This window comes from Chenopodium album, chromosome 2 (genome assembly GCF_948465745.1).
Source record: "Chenopodium album chromosome 2, dcCheAlbu1.1, whole genome shotgun sequence".
Classification (NCBI taxonomy): domain Eukaryota; kingdom Viridiplantae; phylum Streptophyta; class Magnoliopsida; order Caryophyllales; family Amaranthaceae; genus Chenopodium; species Chenopodium album.
In genome coordinates this window covers 80,612,165-80,633,678 of record NC_137835.1, presented here as the reverse complement: position 1 = coordinate 80,633,678, position 21,514 = coordinate 80,612,165, and the positions used below count along the sequence as shown (strand labels likewise).

At 34.7% G+C, this 21,514-nt stretch overlaps 4 protein-coding genes and 1 long non-coding RNA gene across 10 annotated transcripts; 4 read left to right on the top strand and 1 right to left on the bottom strand.

Annotated features, from left to right (window-relative positions):
* Window positions 1-615: 615 nt before the first annotated feature.
* LOC145602748 (cytochrome P450 CYP72A219-like) lies at window positions 616-3,224 on the top strand. The gene is made up of 5 exons (XM_081658914.1): window positions 616-1,021; window positions 1,409-1,623; window positions 1,857-2,101; window positions 2,180-2,576; window positions 2,678-3,224. Exons 1-5 carry the CDS (start codon window positions 739-741, stop codon window positions 3,101-3,103), a joined length of 1,566 nt encoding a protein of 521 aa, XP_081515040.1. The 5' UTR covers window positions 616-738; the 3' UTR covers window positions 3,104-3,224.
* LOC145602759 (uncharacterized) lies at window positions 689-21,126 on the bottom strand. Of its 6 annotated transcripts, none has more exons than XR_014104610.1 (8): window positions 20,851-21,126; window positions 20,216-20,313; window positions 16,202-16,301; window positions 14,903-14,948; window positions 7,824-7,917; window positions 4,201-4,244; window positions 3,547-3,616; window positions 725-1,059 (listed from the first exon to the last, which is right to left on the bottom strand). It is a non-coding gene; the product is annotated as an uncharacterized LOC145602759 (long non-coding RNA). The 6 variants fall into 6 exon arrangements; XR_014104609.1 differs by having other exon boundaries at window positions 725-1,045; XR_014104607.1 differs by lacking the exon at window positions 4,201-4,244 and having other exon boundaries at window positions 725-1,045.
* LOC145602728 (cytochrome P450 72A397-like) lies at window positions 3,683-6,992 on the top strand. Its single transcript, XM_081658896.1, has 5 exons — window positions 3,683-4,631; window positions 5,088-5,305; window positions 5,498-5,742; window positions 5,821-6,217; window positions 6,303-6,992. The coding sequence occupies exons 1-5, from the start codon at window positions 4,349-4,351 to the stop codon at window positions 6,726-6,728; spliced, it is 1,569 nt and encodes a 522-aa protein (XP_081515022.1). The 5' UTR covers window positions 3,683-4,348; the 3' UTR covers window positions 6,729-6,992.
* On the top strand, window positions 8,363-11,507 carry LOC145589469 (cytochrome P450 72A397-like). The gene is made up of 5 exons (XM_081646049.1): window positions 8,363-8,918; window positions 9,633-9,850; window positions 10,082-10,326; window positions 10,406-10,802; window positions 10,881-11,507. The coding sequence occupies exons 1-5, from the start codon at window positions 8,636-8,638 to the stop codon at window positions 11,304-11,306; spliced, it is 1,569 nt and encodes a 522-aa protein (XP_081502175.1). The 5' UTR covers window positions 8,363-8,635; the 3' UTR covers window positions 11,307-11,507.
* Window positions 13,622-15,886, top strand: LOC145602737 (cytochrome P450 CYP72A219-like). Its single transcript, XM_081658905.1, has 5 exons — window positions 13,622-14,007; window positions 14,151-14,368; window positions 14,456-14,700; window positions 14,779-15,175; window positions 15,265-15,886. The coding sequence occupies exons 1-5, from the start codon at window positions 13,725-13,727 to the stop codon at window positions 15,688-15,690; spliced, it is 1,569 nt and encodes a 522-aa protein (XP_081515031.1). The 5' UTR covers window positions 13,622-13,724; the 3' UTR covers window positions 15,691-15,886.
* Window positions 21,127-21,514: the final 388 nt, after the last annotated feature.

Sequence of the window (21,514 nt, the reverse complement as noted above, 5' to 3'; positions counted from 1 at the left end):
GTTCTTGTTATCAGATTATTGGAAATTGGGGGAATTTGGTAAAAACTTACAGTATTGTTTAATCGCATTCTTGTGATCTGTTCTTGTTATAAATTGATGCTTCTTCCTAACAAAAGAGAATAATTTTTTCAAAATAAATTAATTTAACCGATTTTTTTTATACAAAATATTTTTATATAAAGTGAAAATTGTACAAAGTATATTAGTTAAAATATAATTAAGGAAATTATAATAAGATATTACATGAAAATTTTATATTTTCTTTACAAATTAATATTGTATTATTAAAGTTAATTTATTTACTGCCTTTTTTTGTTACAATTATATTTATAGATATTAAAAAAAAAAAAAAAAAAAAAAAACCTAAACACACACTAGAAAACATGTGTCATTGCTAGTGTATCTTTTAGTATATAAGTTATTGGTCGATAAAAACTCCATTTAAAAAATTAAAGAAATTATATACACAAAATCTCGTATTGATTCACTTCCACGAGCTCCACGCTTCCACCTCGTATATGGAAACTTCAACAAAATAAAAAATTACGCCTATAGTCCTATTACATCATCCACATGATTAGAATGACAACCAAAAACAATATTTAAAATATGATGTTGACTTTCTAATCTACGCAACCTCTGTCTTTCTTTTTCTCATAACAAATGAAGCATATATACCCCTATTTCATCAAATCATGAGATTTCAGGAATTAATCTTACAACTATATCAAGAAATCAATGGAAAAAATGACAGCAAGCACTATTCTGCTTTCAGTATTATGTATTTTAGTTGTGACAGTGTTAATCAAATTGATGAATTGGGTATGGTTGAGGCCTAAGAAGCAGGAGAGATTGCTCAGACAGCAAGGTCTCTCAGGTACTTCTTACAGATTCTTGTTTGGAGATCTCAAAGAATTTGTCGCGATGCGTGCTGAGGCCTTAAACTACCCCATGGATAGCTTTTCTCATGATTATTTCCCTCGAGTGGAACCTTTCCGCCATCAGCTTGCTCCCAAACTGGGTAATCTATCCTCTTCTCTGATTTCTGCATTACATATACTGGATTTCGTGTTAGTTGTTACACTTTGACTTTAAATGTCTTAGCTATATCACTTAGTTAGACCATATACCGAGAGCCTAACCATCAAGTTCTAAAAAAAAAAAACATAGGAAGTAATGATTTTTGAAGTTCAAAGTCAAAGCCATTGGAGATTTTAAAGTCAATGTGAAACAATTACTCCTTTGGATTTGAAATGTTGTTAATAATTTGACAATGATTATCCCCAAAATAAAGTCAAAAGTAATAACAACATTTCAAGACATATAGAGTAACACGTAACACAGATTATTACTTGATATCGTTTATTGAGATGAGCTAATTACTAGTACATGATTATCATAAACGTAGGACTAGATTTCCTCTGGTTTGGCCCTATACCTATGATACAGATCTCAAAACCACAGTTGATTAGAGAGGCATTCACCAAAACTCAAGAGCTTCATAAGTTGAAGATGAACCCCATTTTAGAAAAACTTTTTCCAGGGCTTGTCAACCTCGAGGGAGAGAAATGGGCCAAACATCGAAAGCTGATAACCCCTGCTTTCCATGTAGAGAAGTTGAAGGTGTTTCTCATAAACTCTTTAATATTATCTAATATAAATTATTCTCTTTTCATAATGAATTCTTTTCTTTTACTACGGAATTTTCATGCCTTTCAACTGTAACTACAGGTGATTCAAGGAATCTCCTCTATATGATTTCCTAGATTATATATCATCTAATATGAGTAATATACTACTGGTTATACAAGCCATTAAACTACCAGGCTATAATTTGAGTTTGATGCTTGTTACAGCTTATGTTACCAGCATTTCGTGACAGTTGTGAAGAGATAATCAACAAATGGGAGATGATAATAGCTAAAAGGGGTTCAGGTGAGCTAGATGTGTACCCAGATTTGATGCAACTCAGTGCTGATGTGATCTCTAGAGCAGCATTTGGTAGCAATTATAAGGAGGGACAAAAAATATTCGAACTTCTGAAGCAGCAGACTGATGTAGGTCTTCTTATGTTACAATCAATTTATATCCCAGGAATGAGGTAAATTAGGACCATAGTGTATAAAATTTAAAAAGCGAAGTAAGCCTTGATATAACCCTGCATGCTGCTTGCTATTAGATTCATTCCAACACCGAGAAACAGGAGATTTAAGAAGCTGGAAGATCAGATGCGTACTTCATTACGAGCAATCATTAACAAGAGGAAAGAGGAGATTGAGGCTGGAAAAGCGGTAAAGACTGACCTATTGAGTATACTCATGGATTCCAATTCAAAAGAAATCCAACAAGCTGCTGGAAGTAACAAGAATGAGCATATTGGGATGAGCCTTGAAGATGTGATTGCTGAGTGTAAACTATTCTACTTGGCTGGACAAGAAACTACATCAACACTAATAGTTTGGACAATGATACTATTGAGCAAGCATCAAGATTGGCAAGAACGCGCACGGGAAGAAGTGTTGCAAGCATTTGGCAATAAGGTGCCTGACATTGAAAGTTTAAATCATTTGAAGACAGTAAGTTTTTTCCCCCCTTCCCTATGCTTTCAATGTTTCATTTTTATAATGTAATATATTAATTTGACTAATCTTCTAACAATATGGCTGGTTTGTTTTAGATAACCATGATATTGTATGAGGTACTCAGACTCTATCCACCAGTAATGCAGTTGTCAAGATGGGTTCAAAAGGATACAAACCTAGGTACATTATCACTTCCTTCAGGTACAATGATCACTATCCTTATGAATATAGTCCACATGGACAAGGAACTTTGGGGTGATGATGCCGAAGAATTCAAGCCAGAGAGGTTTGCTGAAGGGATTTCCAAGGCAACAAATGGGAATAACTCATATTTTCCCTTTGGTTGGGGACCAAGAATATGCATAGGGGAAAAATTTGCAATAGCCGAAGTAAAAATGGCAATATGCATGTTTCTTCAACGATTTTCCTTTGAGCTTTCACCATCCTATGTTCATGCACCAAGGACTACGCTGTTTCTACAACCTCAGCATGGTGCTCATATAATCTTATACAAGCTTTGATTGTATTATAATCACAGGTTTCTTAATTATGCTTACTTGCTTAGAAAGAGTTGGCTTGATTGTTTTATAAGTTTGTATTGTTCATCTTTTCAAAGGCAAAAACACAACTGAACTTCATACTTGATGTTAAAATCATTTTTAAAACTATGCATTTTCTTCAATAACCAGAAATAAACTGGAGATTCATTTAAAACTCTGTAATGATTGGATGAACAGAGTTTAGATATGTAAGCTTTAAACTGATTTTTAGTTTTAGTAATTTTTGTATTAAAATCTTAGTTTGTCAAGTTCCAATTTTGATAATGAAAGGATTAATAAGAAACAATGAAAAAATAATTTTCGGAAGCAATGCAACAACAAAATTAAACTAAAAGAGTAAACCTATAATCCAAATGTGCAAAAGTCTTTCTTCTAAGAAAGCAAAGTCCTGATCACATCTTTACCTCAAATAATATAATGCCCTTTGTTGCTTTGACGTTTACACCAGCCACCAACTTTGACTCCTACTAATATCTGCCAATCACCAGTATACACACAAGTGAGAGTTTTCGTCATTACATCAAGAATACAAGAAAATCAAAGAAAGAAAACAAAAAAAAAAACTTTATTTCAGATTATTGAGTCATATAACAAGACTAGACTGCAAGTGTGCAACTATTAGGATGAACCACCAAAAATTTTAACAATTATATACATCAGATGAAATTTTTTAAAAATTAAGATTGCCGATAGGAAGCTATGCTGTTTGGAGCTAAGGTAAGTGATACAAGATAGAAAAATCAACAAAAACTAACTAAAATTTGGTTAGCAATCCCTACATATAGGTAAGTTTCTATTTTTGCATCAATCCTTAGGCGTACATAAACAAAGTCTTGCACATGTTCACAAATAAAAGTATCAGACTTTGAAGTCAAAATGCAGTCTTTCTCAGTTTCCTTTAGACCTTCAATATTCCTCCCGTTAAACATTAAAAGGATCAATAATCAACAAATAAAGGAAAAAAAACCCTTTCTTTTAATTTTATTGAGACTTTTCCTAAATAAATACAAGATATAATTTTTTTAAAAAGGCTGATGGGATTAAAATTTAAAACCAACCTCATTTGAATGATCTGACATCATCCCTTGCGTAGTTGCATCCCCTGTTTTTACTTAGTCAGAACAAAAAAAGAAAATAAAAATCTCCTATTCAAACAGGAAATCTGGGCATAAAATTTACAAAACCCATAAAAAAAAAAGAAAAGAAATGGAATTGGCATCAACAAGCTCTGTTTTATTAACAGTAGTCTGTGTATTGGTAGTGACAGTGTTGATCAAAGTGGTAAATTGGGTATGGTTGAGGCCCAAGAAGCTAGATAAATTGCTCAGACAACAAGGATTTTCAGGTAATTCTTACAGACTCTTATTTGGAGACCTTAAAGATTTCGCCTCAATGCGAACTCTGGCCTTGAAGACCCCAATGACCAGCTTCTCTGATGATCATTATTCGCGTGTGGAACCTCTCCGCCATCATCACCTCACAAAATATGGTAAATCATCTAATTTTATGCATATAACGATTTTTTGATCAGGGGATGGACTTGCACCATACTTTTGCTGCTAAGATGGACTGACCAAAAAAATAGAACAGATTGATTCAAATGTACGGAGTAAGTAGAATTGTTCTTGATCCAGCTAAAATTATTGCAAGTACTCCTTTGGTCTGGAATTATAGTCAGATAATACAGCTATAGGATCCGGAAATTAGATGTGAGACTTGTCACATAGTCTCAAATAGTGAATGGTTGGACTAGGTTTGAGTTAAATTATTACTCGTACTCTGTATGAGGATATTACAGATATTTGTTCATAATTCCTCCGTTTCTATTTAGATGACATGTTCAATTTAGGCACACACTTAAAGAAGAGGAGAGTGAATGTTAAAGAAAGTGAAAAGACCATTTGCTTTAGTGATATAGATTGATTTGGGTTGGTGTTTACTGCAGGAAAGGATTACTTTCTTTGGTTCGGCCCTGTACCGATGATAAATATCTCAAAGCCAGAGATGATCAGAGAGAGCTTGACAAAGATGCACGAATTTCGAAAGACAAAGGTGAACCCCATTTTGAAAAAACTTGTTCCAGGGCTGAGCAACTTAGAAGGAGAAAAATGGGTGAAACATCGCAGACTGATCAACCCTGCTTTCCATATGGAGAAATTAAAGGTCACTCCCTACACTTCTACTTAACTTTTGTTAGATACGGTAAGAGTTTGCACAATCTAAGACAACTCACCTACTGACCATTTCGTCTACAGAAATCAGTCTAATTATACATGAGATACTAGCTTATACAAGTAATATATTAGGAATGAAACTTTTTGGATGGTAACAATTAGCTTATGATGCTTGTTACAGCTTATGTTACCAGCATTCCATGATAGTTGTGCAGAGATCATTAACAAATGGGAGATGGTAGTAGCTGAAAAGGGTTCAGGTGAGGTAGATGTGTGGCCTGACCTAGTGAAACTCAGTGCTGATGTGATCTCTAGAGCAGCATTTGGTAGCAACTATGAGGAAGGACAAAGGATTTTTGAACTTCTCAAGGACCAGGCTGATTTAGCACTTCTTATGATACAATCAGTTTATATCCCAGGAGAGAGGTATTAATTAATAGCAGCCTACAAATTTCCACAGATTTTTTATGAAGAGTGGGGCTTAATCCTGCTCCTTCTGTGCAGATACATTCCAACAGCTAGAAATAGGAGGTTTAAGGAAACTGAAGATAAAATACATACATCACTGCGTACAATTATCAACAAGAGGAAAGAGGCCATTGAAGCTGGAGAAGAGGCAAAGTCTGACTTGTTGGATATCCTATTGAATTCTAATTATACAGAAATGCAACAAGCTGTTGGCAATGGAAAGTTTCGGCATGTTGGGATGAGTATTGAAGAGGTGATTGACGAGTGTAAATTGTTCTACTTTGCTGGACAAGAAACTACTTCAGCACTACTAGTTTGGACTTTGATATTGTTGAGCAAGCACCAAGATTGGCAAGCCCGAGCACGAGATGAAGTCTTGCAGACATTTGGGGATACTGTGCCAGAATTTGATGGTTTGAACCATTTAAAGACAGTAAGTTGAGTTATTTTCTAATGATAATGAGTGATAAAAATATTTAAAACTTTCATCACATAATGACATAATATGTTCATTTTAGGTGACTATGATACTATATGAAGTCCTGAGACTCTATCCACCAGTACCACGAGTAACAAGACAGATCTATAAGTCTACAAGTCTAGGGGAACTATCAATTCCTTCAGGCACATTGATCAGTTTCTCAATGCATTCCGTCCACCAAGATCATGAAATTTGGGGTGATGATGCGCAGGAATTCAAACCTGACAGATTTGCTGAAGGTATATCCAAGGCAACAAAAGGAAATAACTCCTTTTTTCCATTTGGTTGGGGACCAAGAATATGTATGGGGGAAAGATTTGCCATGTTAGAAGCAAAAATGGCATTATCCATGATTCTACAACGCTTTTCCTTTGAGCTTTCCCCTTCCTATGTTCATGCACCCACAACTGTTCTGTTTCTACAGCCTCAACATGGTGCTCAAATAATTTTACACGAGCTATGATGATATGCATTTAGATACTTTTATATTACTGTTGATAACCCTCAAGTAATTTCACTTATTAGTCCAAGTGTTAAAATCCAACTCTCTTAGTATGTTTTAAATGTCTTTCTACTGCTTTCCTAGACTTCTTAAGTTTTTTTGGCTTTAGACACAACTATTGTTTTACTGTCGTTCTAGTGTTCACTAGAGATTCTATGTAATTTCAAAAGAAAGCTCTTTCGAGGGTGAATGATTAATGAAATTTACACTCTATGTCCGGTTGCTTATTGCTTTGAAACTTGTGTGTTGTTTTAGGCTTCTATAGATATTGTGCCTTGTTTTAAAACATCCCCAACGTCCAAACAAATAGACACCAAGCATGGTCTTGGATGTGTATTTTCGGAAATTAGAGTTCATTATATTTCAACATTTCTAATTCTCAACTACCATGTGGAGGTCATACAGTTGTCAGTTATGCCAATATTTTAGTACAGAAATCACAGATAAGTTGAAATCGCCATGTTCCTTCGTATCAACAAAACTACAAAACTACTATAGTGCAATTCTCTTTACAGTACTTCAAAGAGAGATTAAGAGGATTTGTCCAATACTCTTGTAAACATTAAATTATCATCAATACAACAATAGTCTCTTTGATTTTGGTGAGTTTTATACTTTTATAGTCTTCAAGTGATATGCTTGGAGGTTTTAAAAAAAAAGTGATATGCTTGGAGGATCTTCCCATCTCCCAACTATTGTCTTCTCCTCTACTTTCAAATATTTTAATTGTTCTTGTTTGTTCATCCTAATCACTGTCATTGCCCCTATTCACTCTAACAAGAATAATACAAAAAAAAAAAAAAAAAAAAAAAAAATGATATCAGATAACAACTAAAGCCACAAATGCTTGAAGCCTCGAACACATAATTAAACTTACATTCCGGTTAATAATGCAATAAAAAATCTTAATAGGAAACGAATAATCTGAATGTTTAAAAGTCTTTACTTTCTTTTTATTTAATTTTAAAGAAAGCAATCAAAAGATACTACGGAGTATAATACAAGTACACAACATCATGTATTATGTCATTAGAAAGATAGAGGTCACATATTTACCTCAAGATATATCATGCCCTTTGTTGCTTGACAAAGAAACCAAGAGAAGATTATTCTACACCAGCCACCGCATTGACTTGTACAAATAATTTTTCTGCCAATCACCAATATACACAAAAGTGAATAGTCTTTGTCAGTCGTACATCATGAATACAAGAAGATTATTAGAGAAAACAAAACAAATTTTATCAAAAAAAAAAAAAAATAACCAACCATCGAAATTTTTTATATGTATGAAAATTAAGACTGCCGATATGCAGCTACACTGTAAGAGCTAAGCCCTACGAGAAGTAATATAAGGCCAGGCTTGCATATACTAGGTGCACCCAGGTGCAAGTAATTAAGAATATCCGTCATTAGGGTCCCTTGTTTCGAAGACTATTTTGTTGAGTAAAAAGATAGAAAAATGAACTAAATCTAATTTAAACTTTGTTAGCAATCCCTGCAGGAGGATGAGTTATGTACGTCTATCCTTTATCCTTGGTCAAATTTAAACAAAGTCCTGCACTACTTAAAAAATAAAGTGCCAAAATTTGAAGGTAAAAATGGAATTTTTTTTTTTTTTTTTTTTTTTTTGGATCTTGAATATTCCTCATTAACCATTTAAAAACTAAAAACTGCTCAAAGTACAAACCAAGAAAAACAAGAAAGATGATGGGTTTAAGCCAGTAAAGCCACCCATCTGAAGGATCTGACATCATCTCTTGACTAGTCGCATTCTCTGTTTTTACTTGGTCATAACAAAAGGGAAAAAAATTCATATAAACAGGAAATTTGGGCATAGAACTTACAACACCCAAAGAACAAAAAAAATGGAAATGGCTTCAACAAGCTCTGTTTTAATAACAGTAGTCTGTATATTGGTAGTGACAGTGTTAATCAAAGTGGTGAATTGGGTATGGTTGAGGCCCAAAAGGCTAGAAAAACTGCTCAGACAGCAGGGTTTCTCTGGTAATTCTTACAGACTCTTCTTTGGAGACCTCAAAGATCTCGCCTCAATGCGGACTCAGACCTTGAAAACCCCCATGACCAGCTTATCTGATGATTATTATTCGCGTGTGGAACCTTTCCGCCATCATATCCGTACTAGATTTGGTATGTCATCTAAATTCATGGCATGTAAGAATTTTTTGATCAAGTGGTATACTTGCTGTCTTGCTGCTATATATGCTACTATATTTTTGCAGCAGAGAAGTTAAAATGACAGCAGTGGCAAGTCAGACCAATAAACAGAACTGAGAACTGATTTATTCAAATATATGGGTTGAGTAAAATTGTTATTGATTAGCACATATCAAACACTTAACACTCTGACATGGGTAAGGAATACCTACACTTCAATGCTCACCAAAACACTTCAACAATTTCAAACCTTATAATCATAGAATAAATTGCTCAAATAGGATTTAAGATTAGCATTTCAGATAGAATTAACAATCAATTAAGCCAAAAATGTGTGTATACTTATTTGCACATTAAAGCTCATGTGAAACCGCCTTTTAAAACCAAGATATGTTCCATTTATGCCTTGACAGAGCACACTTGAATTTGTGCCTACACCTGACACTAACAATTATTGCAAATACTCCCTCAATCTGGAATTAGTAGAGTTATCACATAACCTAAGACAAAGAGAGTTGAGATTGGTTTGAGATGAACAATAGACTGTAGTTCAATTAAATTTTAATGCAATACACATCTATGAGAGACTGTTTAGATTTTCACTGAGATCTAATCATGTAAAAGGGTCTGACCGTCTGATATGTTCTGAGAAAGCGATAGATTGATTTTGAATTGGTGTTACTGCAGGAAGGGACTCCTTTATCTGGTTTGGCCCTGTACCGATGATAAACATCTCAAAGCCGGAGATGATAAGAGAGGGCTTTACAAAGATGGAAGAATTTCAAAAGACGAAAATGAACCCCATTTTCAAAAAACTTGTTCCAGGGCTAGTGAGCTTAGAGGGAGAGAAATGGGTCAAACATCGCAGGCTGATCAATCCTGCCTTCCATATGGACAAGTTGAAGGTCACTCCCTACAATATTTTTTTATTTTTTACCCAATATTAAAGATGAAAATTGAATGACACAGTGTCACACTAGAAGGATTGATTCATAACCGAGACAACTCAATTATCTACTGACCAAATTTATCTATGAAGCAATTAAAAAGTCTTATAATGCATACGATGCAACCACAAAATATATGTGAACAATCAAACTTTTTAGATAGTAATTTGGTTTTCATGCTTGTTACAGCTTATGTTACCTGCGTTCCATGATAGTTGTGCAGAGATTATTAACAAATGGGAAATGGTAGTAGCTGAAAAAGGCTCAGGTGAGGTAGACGTGTGGCCAGACCTAATGAAACTCAGTGCTGATGTGATCTCTAGAGCAGCATTTGGTAGCAGCTATGAGGAAGGACAAAGGATTTTTGAACTTCTCAAAGACCAGGCTGATTTGACTCTTCTTATGACACAATCAGTTTATATCCCAGGAGCGAGGTAATTAATAATAGAATCCTGCAATATATCTACAGATTAATTATTAGAAGTTGGGTTTAATCTTGCTCCTTACATGCAGCTACATTCCGACTGCTAGGAATAGGAGGTTTAAGGACATTGAAGATAAATTGCATGCATCACTGAGTACAATTATCAATAAGAGGAAGGAGGCCATTGAAGTTGGTGAAGAGGCGAAGTCTGACTTGTTGGATATCCTATTGAACTCTAATTATACAGAAATCCAACAAGCTGTTGGCAATAACAAGTTTCGGCATGTTGGGATGAGTATTCAAGAGGTAATTGACGAGTGTAAACTCTTCTACTTTGCTGGACAGGAAACCACATCATCACTACTAGTTTGGACTTTGATATTGCTGAGCAAGCACCAAGATTGGCAAGCCCGAGCACAAGAAGAGGTTTTGCAGACATTTGGGAAGTCTGTTCCAGAATTGGATAGTTTAAACCATTTGAAGACAGTAAGTAGTGTTATTTTCTTATGATAATGAATGATATCAGAAAAATAAAAAATTCACAATATAATATGTTTCACTTAGGTAACTATGATACTATATGAAGTCTTGAGACTCTATCCACCAGCACAACGAATAACAAGACAGATCAATAAGGATACAAATCTAGGGAAGCTATCAATTCCCTCAGGCACGTTGATCAGTATCTCAATGCACTCTGCCCACCGAGATCAGGAAATTTGGGGTGATGATGCGCAAAAATTCAAGCCTGACAGGTTTGCCGAAGGAATATTCAAGGCAACAAAAGGAAATAACTCTTTTTTTCCCTTTGGTTGGGGACCAAGAATATGTATAGGGGAAAAATTTGCCATGTTAGAAGCAAAAATGGCATTATCCATGATTCTACAACGCTTTTCCTTTGAGCTTTCACCATCCTATGTTCATGCACCCACGGCTGTTCTGTTTCTACAACCCCAACATGGTGCTCAAATAATCTTACACGAGCTTTAGTTGTATACAGTTAAAGTGTATTCATATTATTATATCATATTGTTGGTAATCCTTAAGATATTTCAGCCTCTTATTAGTCCAAGCATCGACTTAAAGTTAATTTGAACTTTTGCTAATTTTCAACAATTGCAGAAGTCACACAGTTGTACTAGGTTTGTGTTTGGACTTTTTAAAGTTACATCAGAACTCTTACTTTGCTAATTACAGTTTATAATATCTGTAGTCAGTTATGCCCAATCATCTAGCAAACTCTGCACTTTACAAAAACAGAAAGTTATTGAAGATTCACGTTAGTAGATTGTACCACACCACACATACAAGTTACAGCTCATCCATACTCCATAACTTTTGATTTTCACCTCATTTCTTAAGTTAATTTTGTATTTTGACTTAAAATCTTTGCTCCAAACTCAGTCAATGGAAGGATCTCTTATTCCAATAGGTTGCGGATCAATTACAAATTGGAGAAAAAAATAAAGATATGAAAGGATTAACAAATGTACTAGCTGGTTTGCGATTAACGACAATTAACAACTACGAAGAACAAAAACAAGTAAAAGTAAAACAACGAAACAAAGAAACAAGAACAAGTTTACTGTGGGAATCCGAGTGCCGGGAGAAAACCCACCAATCCACTATGGAGTAATATGATGATGCAAGCTCTCAATCTCTTTTGAAAGCTCACACCTCGCTTAATTCTCTCTTAAACCCTGAGAAGATGAATTAATCTCAAGAGGTTTAAACCCTGAGAAGATGAATTAATCTCAAGAGGCTTTTTCTCACTCTTTAATCTAACATCATAACCTAACTAATGTTCATACACAAGTTTACATAATCTAAGAGTACAAGGTAGATCAACCGCTAAGATTAAACCCGAGCGGCCGAGCGAAATAAAACGAAATCGTAGCGCTAAAAACAAGGTTAGCCCATTGAGTGATTTGGTCGAACTTGCGAGTCAATGAGCAAGGCTGATTTTCTTCGTTTGGTTCGACCGAACTTTTCATCAGTTCAGTTGAACTCCTACATTGAGCAGACAGCTCTTTGTAAAATGGCCGTAACTCCTTCAATTCTTGACCAAATCAAGCTTATGATTAGTCATTGGAAAGCTCTTGAGACGAGCTACCACCTCTAACTTGAATCATCTCAATATCAATTTTAGATCTTGAGATATGCACATTTGAAGTCAGTCCTTGCCTTACATTGTTGCTTTGCACCAAGCACGTAATCCATAGGCTATGCACCCCCTTGCCAACCGTTCTCCACACTTCTCAAACCCAATAATCTCCCACCTAAAGATAGGTTCAAGTGTGCACTTTACATATACTCAAATGTTGAACAACATTTCTCTATAACCCTTCAATCTCCCAACGAAAATACAGTTATCGCCAAGAGATCTCTAGAGCAGCATTTGGTAGTAGCTATGAGGAAGGACAAAGGATATTTGAACTTTAAAAGGAGCAAACTGATTTAGGTCTTCTTATGCAACAATCAGTTTACTTTCCAGGGAAGAGGTAACCTATAACATCAACTTATCGATATTAAGTTGGTAAATAGAGTATTTTAACTGTATAATAATGTGAACTTAATTAATATGTAATTTTCACAATTTTTTTCAATACAAAAATAAATATATGTAGCGATAAAAAACCACACATAAAACAATGAGCTGATTTGAATTTATTTATTCTAATGAATCTAAACTGAACTTTTTTTTAATCTAATCTAAACCATTTTTTTTCTTGAATTAAGTAAAAATAAGTTGAACTAAACAAGGCCTTAGGAGACCTTAGCTTCATGAAGAGAATCTCCAAAGCCATCCCGCGCATTTGGGTCTTAATTATTCCTTGTTAATCATTGGACACATATCAACAAATCAAGCAAACACTCTAGATTACTTTGAAAGTTTTTTATTTTTTTAGTAGTTTATGATTTTACCAAAAGCAAAGGGGACTGCGCCACCCATCTGACATCATTCCTTGCATGATTGCATCCCTCTATTTCCTTATACTTTATTAGTATGAATACGCCAATTATTTATTTTAATAGTAAGCTGAAAAGATGGTATGCTTGTATTAATTTAATTTAAATAACTTTTTTTTTTTTTTTTTTTTTTTTTTGCGGTGCAGTCCCCCCGTCTGTCTGCCCTCCCAACCTCTCAACAAAAATTTAAATAACGTTTTTAGTTTTTTACTGGTAAAAGTCAACCAAGATAAAATATTACTCCATTAAAGCATTACTTAACTTGTTTGCCAAGACAAAATTATGATATTAATAAAAGAGTTTGACATCCGAAATTCCAAATCAAAGAAACTTCCTCTGTTTTTCACTCTCTCATAACAAACCAATCGTTCTCCTATAAAGATGGCTGATAGCTCCAATCTTGAAATTTAAGAAAGCAACTAACAAAGAACAAAAAAAATGGAAACACTGACAACAAGCTCTGTTTTGACAGCAGTAGTATGCATTACTGTCGTGACAGTGTTGATTAAAGTGGTGAATTGGGTGTGGTTAAGGCCCAAGAAGCTAGAGAGACTGCTTAGACAGAAAGGTTTCTCTGGCACTTCTTACAAATTTTTGTTTGGAGATATCAAAACTTTTGTCACAATGCGTGAAGAGGCCTTAAAAACTCCCATGGATAGGTTCTCTGACGAATACTTTCCGCGTGTGGAACCTTTTCGCCATCAGCTTGCCTCCAAATTTGGTATGTGATCAAGCCACTTTTTTATTTTGGTTGGATTAGTTGTTTTCAGTAAATTATTGTGTATTAAGATATCAAGGTAAAAATTAGTGAAGACTGTAAACATTAATGTGAAACTTAGGATTTTATAATTGGACTCAATACAGGAAATGATTTCTTCCTCTGGTTTGGCCCAATACCTATGTTACAACTCTCAAAGCCACAATCAATTCGAGAGGCGCTGACCAAAACGCAGGAAATACGCAAGGCAAAGGTAAACCCCATCTTCGACAAGCTTTTTCCAGGGCTTGTCAGCTATGAGGGAGAGAAATGGGCCAAACATCGGAAGCTGATCAACCCTGCTTTCCATGTGGAGAAGTTAAAGGTCATTCCCTTACATTCTTTAGCTTATCTTCTTCCAATAATTATGTATGTATTAAGGAAAATTATTAACTTTTGATTCTTGTTACAGCTTATGTTACCGGCATTCCGTGATAGTTGTGAAGAAATAGTCAACAAATGGGAGATGATAGTAGCTGAAAGGGGTTCAGGTGAGCTAGATGTGTACCCTGATATAATGCAGCTTGGTGCTGATGTGATCTCTAGAGCAGCATTTGGTAGCAACTATGAGGAGGGACAAAAGATATTTGAACTCCTTAAAGAGCAGACTGATTTATCTCTTCTTATGCTACAATCTGTTTATTTCCCAGGGAAGAGGTACTAATTTATAACATCAGCTAATCGATGTTGATTTAGCCAAGAAACTAAATTTTTAACTATACTGCTTGCATTCAGATTTATTCCAACACCAAGAAATAGGAGGTTTAAAAAGCTAGAAGATCAGATACATAGTTCATTGCGTAAAATTATCAACAAGAGGAAAGAGGAAATTGATTGTGGAGGGGCTGTTAAGACTGACCTCTTGGGTATACTCATGGAATCCAATTCAAAAGAAATTGAACAAGCTGCAAGCAGTAACAAGAATCAGCATGTTGGGATGAGCCTTGAAGATGTAATTGATGAGTGTAAACTATTCTACTTGGCTGGACAAGAAACTACATCAACACTATTAGTTTGGACATTGATAATGTTGAGCAAGCATCAAGAATGGCAAACACGAGCACGAGAAGAAGTCTTGCAAACCTTTGGGCAAAATGTGCCTGACTTTGAAGGTTTAAACCATTTAAAGACAGTAAGTTATTAGTTATTTTATCCCATAATGTATGAATTTATACTCTGTTAATATTTTAATGATATGTTTTCTGATTTTTTTTTACTTAGATGACCATGATACTGTATGAGGTGCTAAGACTCTATCCACCAGTAATGCAGATTACCAGATGGATTCCCAAGGATACAAATCTGGGTGCATTATCAGTTCCTTCAGGCGCAATGATAACTTTCTTTGTGCATACTGTTCATCGAGATCAGGAATATTGGGGAAATGATGCACAAGAATTCAAGCCAAACAGATTTGCTGAAGGGATTTCCAAGGCAACAAATGGGAACAATTCATTTTTTCCCTTTGGTTGGGGACCAAGAATATGTATAGGGGAAAAATTTGCAATAACAGAAGCAAAAATGGCATTATCCATGATTCTACAACGCTTTTACTTTGAGCTTTCACCATCCTATGTTCATGCACCCAAGACTGTTATGTTTCTACAGCCTCAACATGGTGCTCAGATAATCTTACACCAGCTTTAATGGTATACAAGCAGAGAATTCATATTAATTTCTCCTATTGTTGTTATCCTTATGAAATTTCACCTCCTTATCAGTCCAAGCATTTGAAATTTTAAAAATTCATTTGAGGCTTTGAGCTTTTCTTATTATCCATTAATATGTAGAAATGCAGTTGTCAGTAATGCTATGATTTCTAAATTTTTACCGTATTTATTACTTTGATAAGATAACCAAAGATTCACTTCAGTTATTGGCAATTCTGCATCAATAAGTTTTACTTCCCCTACCAGGCATCTTTCCTGAGCAATGAATCTCAGCACACAACACAGATAAGTTGGAATCTGCAGTTTTTTCCACATTGACATAACTACTACACCTATTACATTCCAATCTCTTGTGTATTTTGCCATAAAATTGAACTTTAAAGGGATAGAAGGCTGTCCAGTTTCGACAGGTTGCATGTAATATAACAATCTTCATACGAAGTAGTAAATAATTCAGCAACTAGAATATAAATTGCACATGCACGTACCAGCAATGCCTCAGGGAATAGCCCTGTTACTTTGGCAAAGATAACCAGAAGAAGATGTTCTTCCACTGGCTACCAACCTTACTTCAGCTCAAAAGCATCACTGTAAACACCAAACAATATATGTTAATTTTCTATGCCAGAGAGGTAAGGTAATGCAAATTGACTATATCTAAGACATAGAGCTAAAGAACATAACAAGGCTTGGGCACAGCTGTTCTTCACATAGTCGGAAAAGAATAAACAATTATAACCAGAATCAAAGACCGCAACAGATGAATATATTCAGAAGATCAAGCTTGTATAATGACAAATTCCTAAAGAATGCATAGAGGCAGAGGCAAATCTAATCCAAAATGTGCTACAAAGCGAAATATATAATCTAAGGTTTGATTTACCCCTATCTACTGAATTACTCTGAATTGAACAACAATGGAATTAAACAGCACAAGAACCAATGCAAGACATTCATGAAAAATGCATGTTAATTATTAAGTAGCAAGAAAAAGAAGAGAGCAACCAATACATTAAAACATTGGGTGAATATGTAAGGAACTTTCAGGCAGCAAACCAACTTGAATAAAGACATGATTTGAACATGCATCTTCAAGAATCAGCCCTTTCAAATTATCAAGTTTTCTGAAAAGGGGTTGAAAGCAAATCAAAAGTTAGCCTTTACATTTTCTGCACCACCAAACTTTGTGCATAAAGGTCCACATAATTACATAATTGATCCATTGTTTGTAATTTAAACCTTTATCGAACCAGAATGATATACATAAATTTAATGTTGTGAATGATAACTTATACATGTAAATGGATACATGTAAATGGACAACTAGTTAAGTTAAAACAATCTTCTTTATGGAGAAAATACTAAAAAAGAAGACTTTATAAAGCCATAGTTCATGAAATAATCAGATGCATTGTGAATTCATCTCCATAGTTCATGAAATAATCAGATGCATTGTGAATTCATCTCTATAGTTCATGAAATAATCAGATGCATTGTGAATTCATCTCCATAGTTCATGAAATAATCAGATGCATTGTGAATTCATCTCCGTAAAGGTAAACAAACAAACATAAATGAGTTTCAATGATTACAATCTAAAATCCAATTTATTTATTTATTTATTTTTATTTTTAAAAGTTTTCTACTGGGAGATAAAAGGAGTACAAAGAGACACAGTTATGGATTAAGCCTATTACAATTTGATTGTTCCCTCTTTCTACTAATTCATTTATACCAGATCAATTGAATATATATGAGCCAGATCTACCACAATTCTATCTGACAAGCTCAGTCAACCACAACTTGTCCATTTCATAAAGATGACTTATCAAGCCCATATTTATTCAGGCAACTACACAAAAACACAGTACAAATACTTTGTATCATTGATAAAATCAGAATCTTAACTTCATTCCCAAGAAAAGCAGAGGTAAAATATTAAAATTAAAAGTTGACTTCCAAACCAGAATTAGAAAGTTAGTCATCTGATGTCATTACATGCGTTCTCTGTAAATACTCCCAATAAAAAGGATAAGATGTTCATATCATGAGACTTAAGAGTTTAATTGAACAAAAACAAAGAATCAGAAAGGGAAACATTGACAACAACCTCTATTTTGCTATCAATTTTCAGTATACTTGTTGTGACAGGATTTTTCAAAGTACTAAACTAGATATGGTCGAGGCCAAAGAAGCTGGAAATATGGTTCAGACAGCAAGGTCTCTCTGGTACTTAATACAAGCTCTTGTTTGGAGACATGAAAGATTACTCATCATTGCACACTCAAGCCTTGGAGAACCCCATGACCAGCTTCACCAATGATGATTTTCCATGTGTTGATCCTATTTGCTCATCGGCTTGTCACCAAATTTGGTATGTAATCTAAAATATATTCAAATTCATGAAATTAATACACTTGTATAAACATGGGTCCACCATTGTTCCTATCCTTCTAGATACTGTGATTTCGAGTAAAAGGAGAATTAGTATCATTGATGAGCATTCATGCAGGAGAGGACTACTTCGCTTGGGCTGGATCTATACCAATTATTGCATCTCAAAGCCAGAGTTAATCAAGGAGGCTATGAAAAAACGAATGAATTTCAAAAGGAAAAGTTTAGCCCCATTATTGATAAGCTTATCCCAGGGCTTGCCAGCTAAGAAGGAGAAAAATGGGCCAGACATAGGAGGATCATCAACCTACCTTCCATATGGAGAAGATAAAGGTCAATCTCGACAATTCTTCATTTAAATTTCATCCACAATTGAATAAAGAAACAGCCAATGATTTCATCACTGTAATAAACACATCTGATAGAAGGCCATTTGAGCTCCTTAAAAAAAAAATTGCATTTGGGGTTTGTTACAGCTTATGTTGCCAGCATTACGAGATAGTTGTGCAGAGATAATCAATAAATGGGAGGTTATCATTGCTGAAACGGGTTCAAGGGAGCTAGATGTGTGGCATGATCTAATAAAACTCACTGCTTATGTGATATCTAGAGCAGCATTTGGTAGCAGCTATGAGGAGGGGCAAAAGATATTTGAACTTCTCAAGGAGCAGACTGATACATCCCTTCTTCTTTTGCACTCAGTGTATATGCCAGGACTAAGGTAATACATACTATAGCATATAAAGTCTTCCTGAATTCGACCAAAGAAATTCAGTCTGTTATTACATAAATTTATTTAGTAAAATACTAAAATTTGTCCTTTTATTGGGGTTTCAAGAAGACGTGGATTATAATATTATTTTTCCCGCTTTTCAATTTGAGCTGATCCCAAGAAACAAATCTATTCTTAAATAGAAACACTCTTCAATGACATGTTGAAAGGTCATGATTTAGCCAACATGTTGACAAACTGATTACGATAAACTAGAAACCTAGAAATAAAAAGAGAGGATGAAACAGACCATTGTTTTTGGAGTTCTCGACTTCTCTGCATGAGGACAATCAATTTGGTTGTTGTTGCTTAAAATCCTCTCCTTCCCATCTTTGGAAGAAAAGGCCTAGTCACTCTAGATTGGGGGGTAGGCCTCGAAACAGCTTCTCCTTTTGTCTTACTTCCTTGAATACCCACTTACCAGTATTATCCGATTTACATTTAGATCAAAATCAAAAGGGAAAACATAGAGTTTCTCACTCATCTGCTTATTAAGCCAAGTAATGTATGATGCTGCCATGTGTTTTCAGATACATTCCGAAATTACAACATCAAGAAATAGAAGATTTAAGAACATAGAAGATCATGTTCACATGTCACTACATGCAATCATCAACAAGAGAAAGGAGGAAATGGAGGCTGGAGAAGCAATAAAGGGTGATCTGTTGGGTACACTCATATATGCAATTTAAAAGAAATTCAGCAAGTTGCAGGCAATAACAAGTATCAGCATGCTGGGATGAATCTTCAAGAGGTAATCGAGGAGTGTAAACTATTCTATAGCTACATCAGCACTATTAGTTTAGACATTGATTTTGAAGGATTGACCACAAGTCTAGTTGCATTATCACTTCCTATGGGCACAATAATCACTTACCCAATAATCTTTATTCACCAAGATAAGGAATTTTGGGATGGCAATCCAGACAAGTTCTTTGAAGCCTGAGGGGAATTCCAAAGCAGCCAAAGGTAAAAGCTCTTTTTTCCCCCCTCTTAGGGCTGGAGACCAAGAATATGTATAGAAGAAAATTTTGCTATGACTGAAGCTAAAATGGAAAAAATGCGCACCCATGAATGTTATGTATCTGCAGGCTCAACATGGAGCTCAAATAATCTTACACCGGATTTGAAGGCAAGGATGGAAAAAGTAATAATCTAATACGGTCTTAAATAATCCAGTTGTAATGTTATGTCGCATATTGATTTCTTTTGCTGATGCAGCAATTAATGAAGTATTACCAAACAACTAATGACAGTAAGATATAGATATATCTGTAAAATGGTGTAGCAGTCAATTCACCAAAATATGTTCTTAAGCACCAACTGTATAACTCACCTGAAGAATAAAAACCTTGTTGTCTCTGGATAAACAAGAGGAAATGCTACTCCGTCAGGAACTAACTTCGCCTTCCATTAATATGCATCACTGCCAGTCTGCCAATGCCAAATAATACAAGTTTTTACTGTCATTGTATCATTTGAAGATGAAAACATAGAAAACAATGAGAATTGCCTTTAATTCTGTCATTGTATCATTAAGCACCAATTACAATTTACAAGCACACAATGTTAGCAATTTATCATATTCCACACCCAAAAAACAAGGCTAAAGAGCAATTTCTCTTCAGAATACATAACACATTCTGATTTTGTATAATTTACAGTAAAAACAGATGCAGCATGACATGAATTTAAGTTAAATGAGATCAAATTTTGACAAATTACACTTTAATTCATTCTCATTACCACAATTCTAGTAAAAAATTAAGTGAAAAATCATCACCACAATTTATTACCGGCTACCAAACGAAATGTTAAAGGAAGCAGGAAGAAACCTCATTTCTTCTTCTAAATTAGTCATCAAAATCTTAAAATCATACTTACTTTATCTACGGCTAGTAAATAGTAACTGAATTTTGCGAAAATTGTTGTAAAAAATTAACTAAAAAGCACCAATTTTGACAAATGTACCTGAATCAGAGCAAGGTTTTCACCGGCGAAATTGCGAAGATCTCCGGCCATAATTCCGGCGGAAATAGTTGTTTTCCGGCAATTTGGCAGCGATTTTCTCCTTATTTGAGTTCTCGATTCTAGCAGATTACTCTGAATTACTGTAGGGTTTTGGTGATCAAACACACTTATAATTGTGATTTTTGAAGCGCTGATCTTCCTCTTTCCGATGGAGTAAATGATTAATGAGTAAATCAATGTAGTAATGTACCACTAGTCTACTATCATGTCACAAACTCACAACTCACCAGGAAGTGTTAGACCTTACTTCTAGATTTGAGATTGATTTAAACTCCCGTCATCGTGGCTCTCTAAACACTAAATAAAATAAGTTTAGGTTTTGTTTGTTACTTGTTTGCAAAAATATTACTCCCTCTGTCCCATAATTACATGCAAATATACTATTTTGGGTGTCCCAAAATGTTCCTCCTATTACTAAAAATAACACCCAATCATTACTTACTTTTTAGCTTTTTCATACAAATTACATACTCCCTCCGTCCCAAAAAGAACGACTCATTTGGGTTGATTACGCGGGTATTAAGGAAGTTAAGTAAAAAGAAGTAAAAGTATATTGGAAAGATAAATTTACATGGGGTTTGTAAAAAAATAGAGAGAGAAAGTA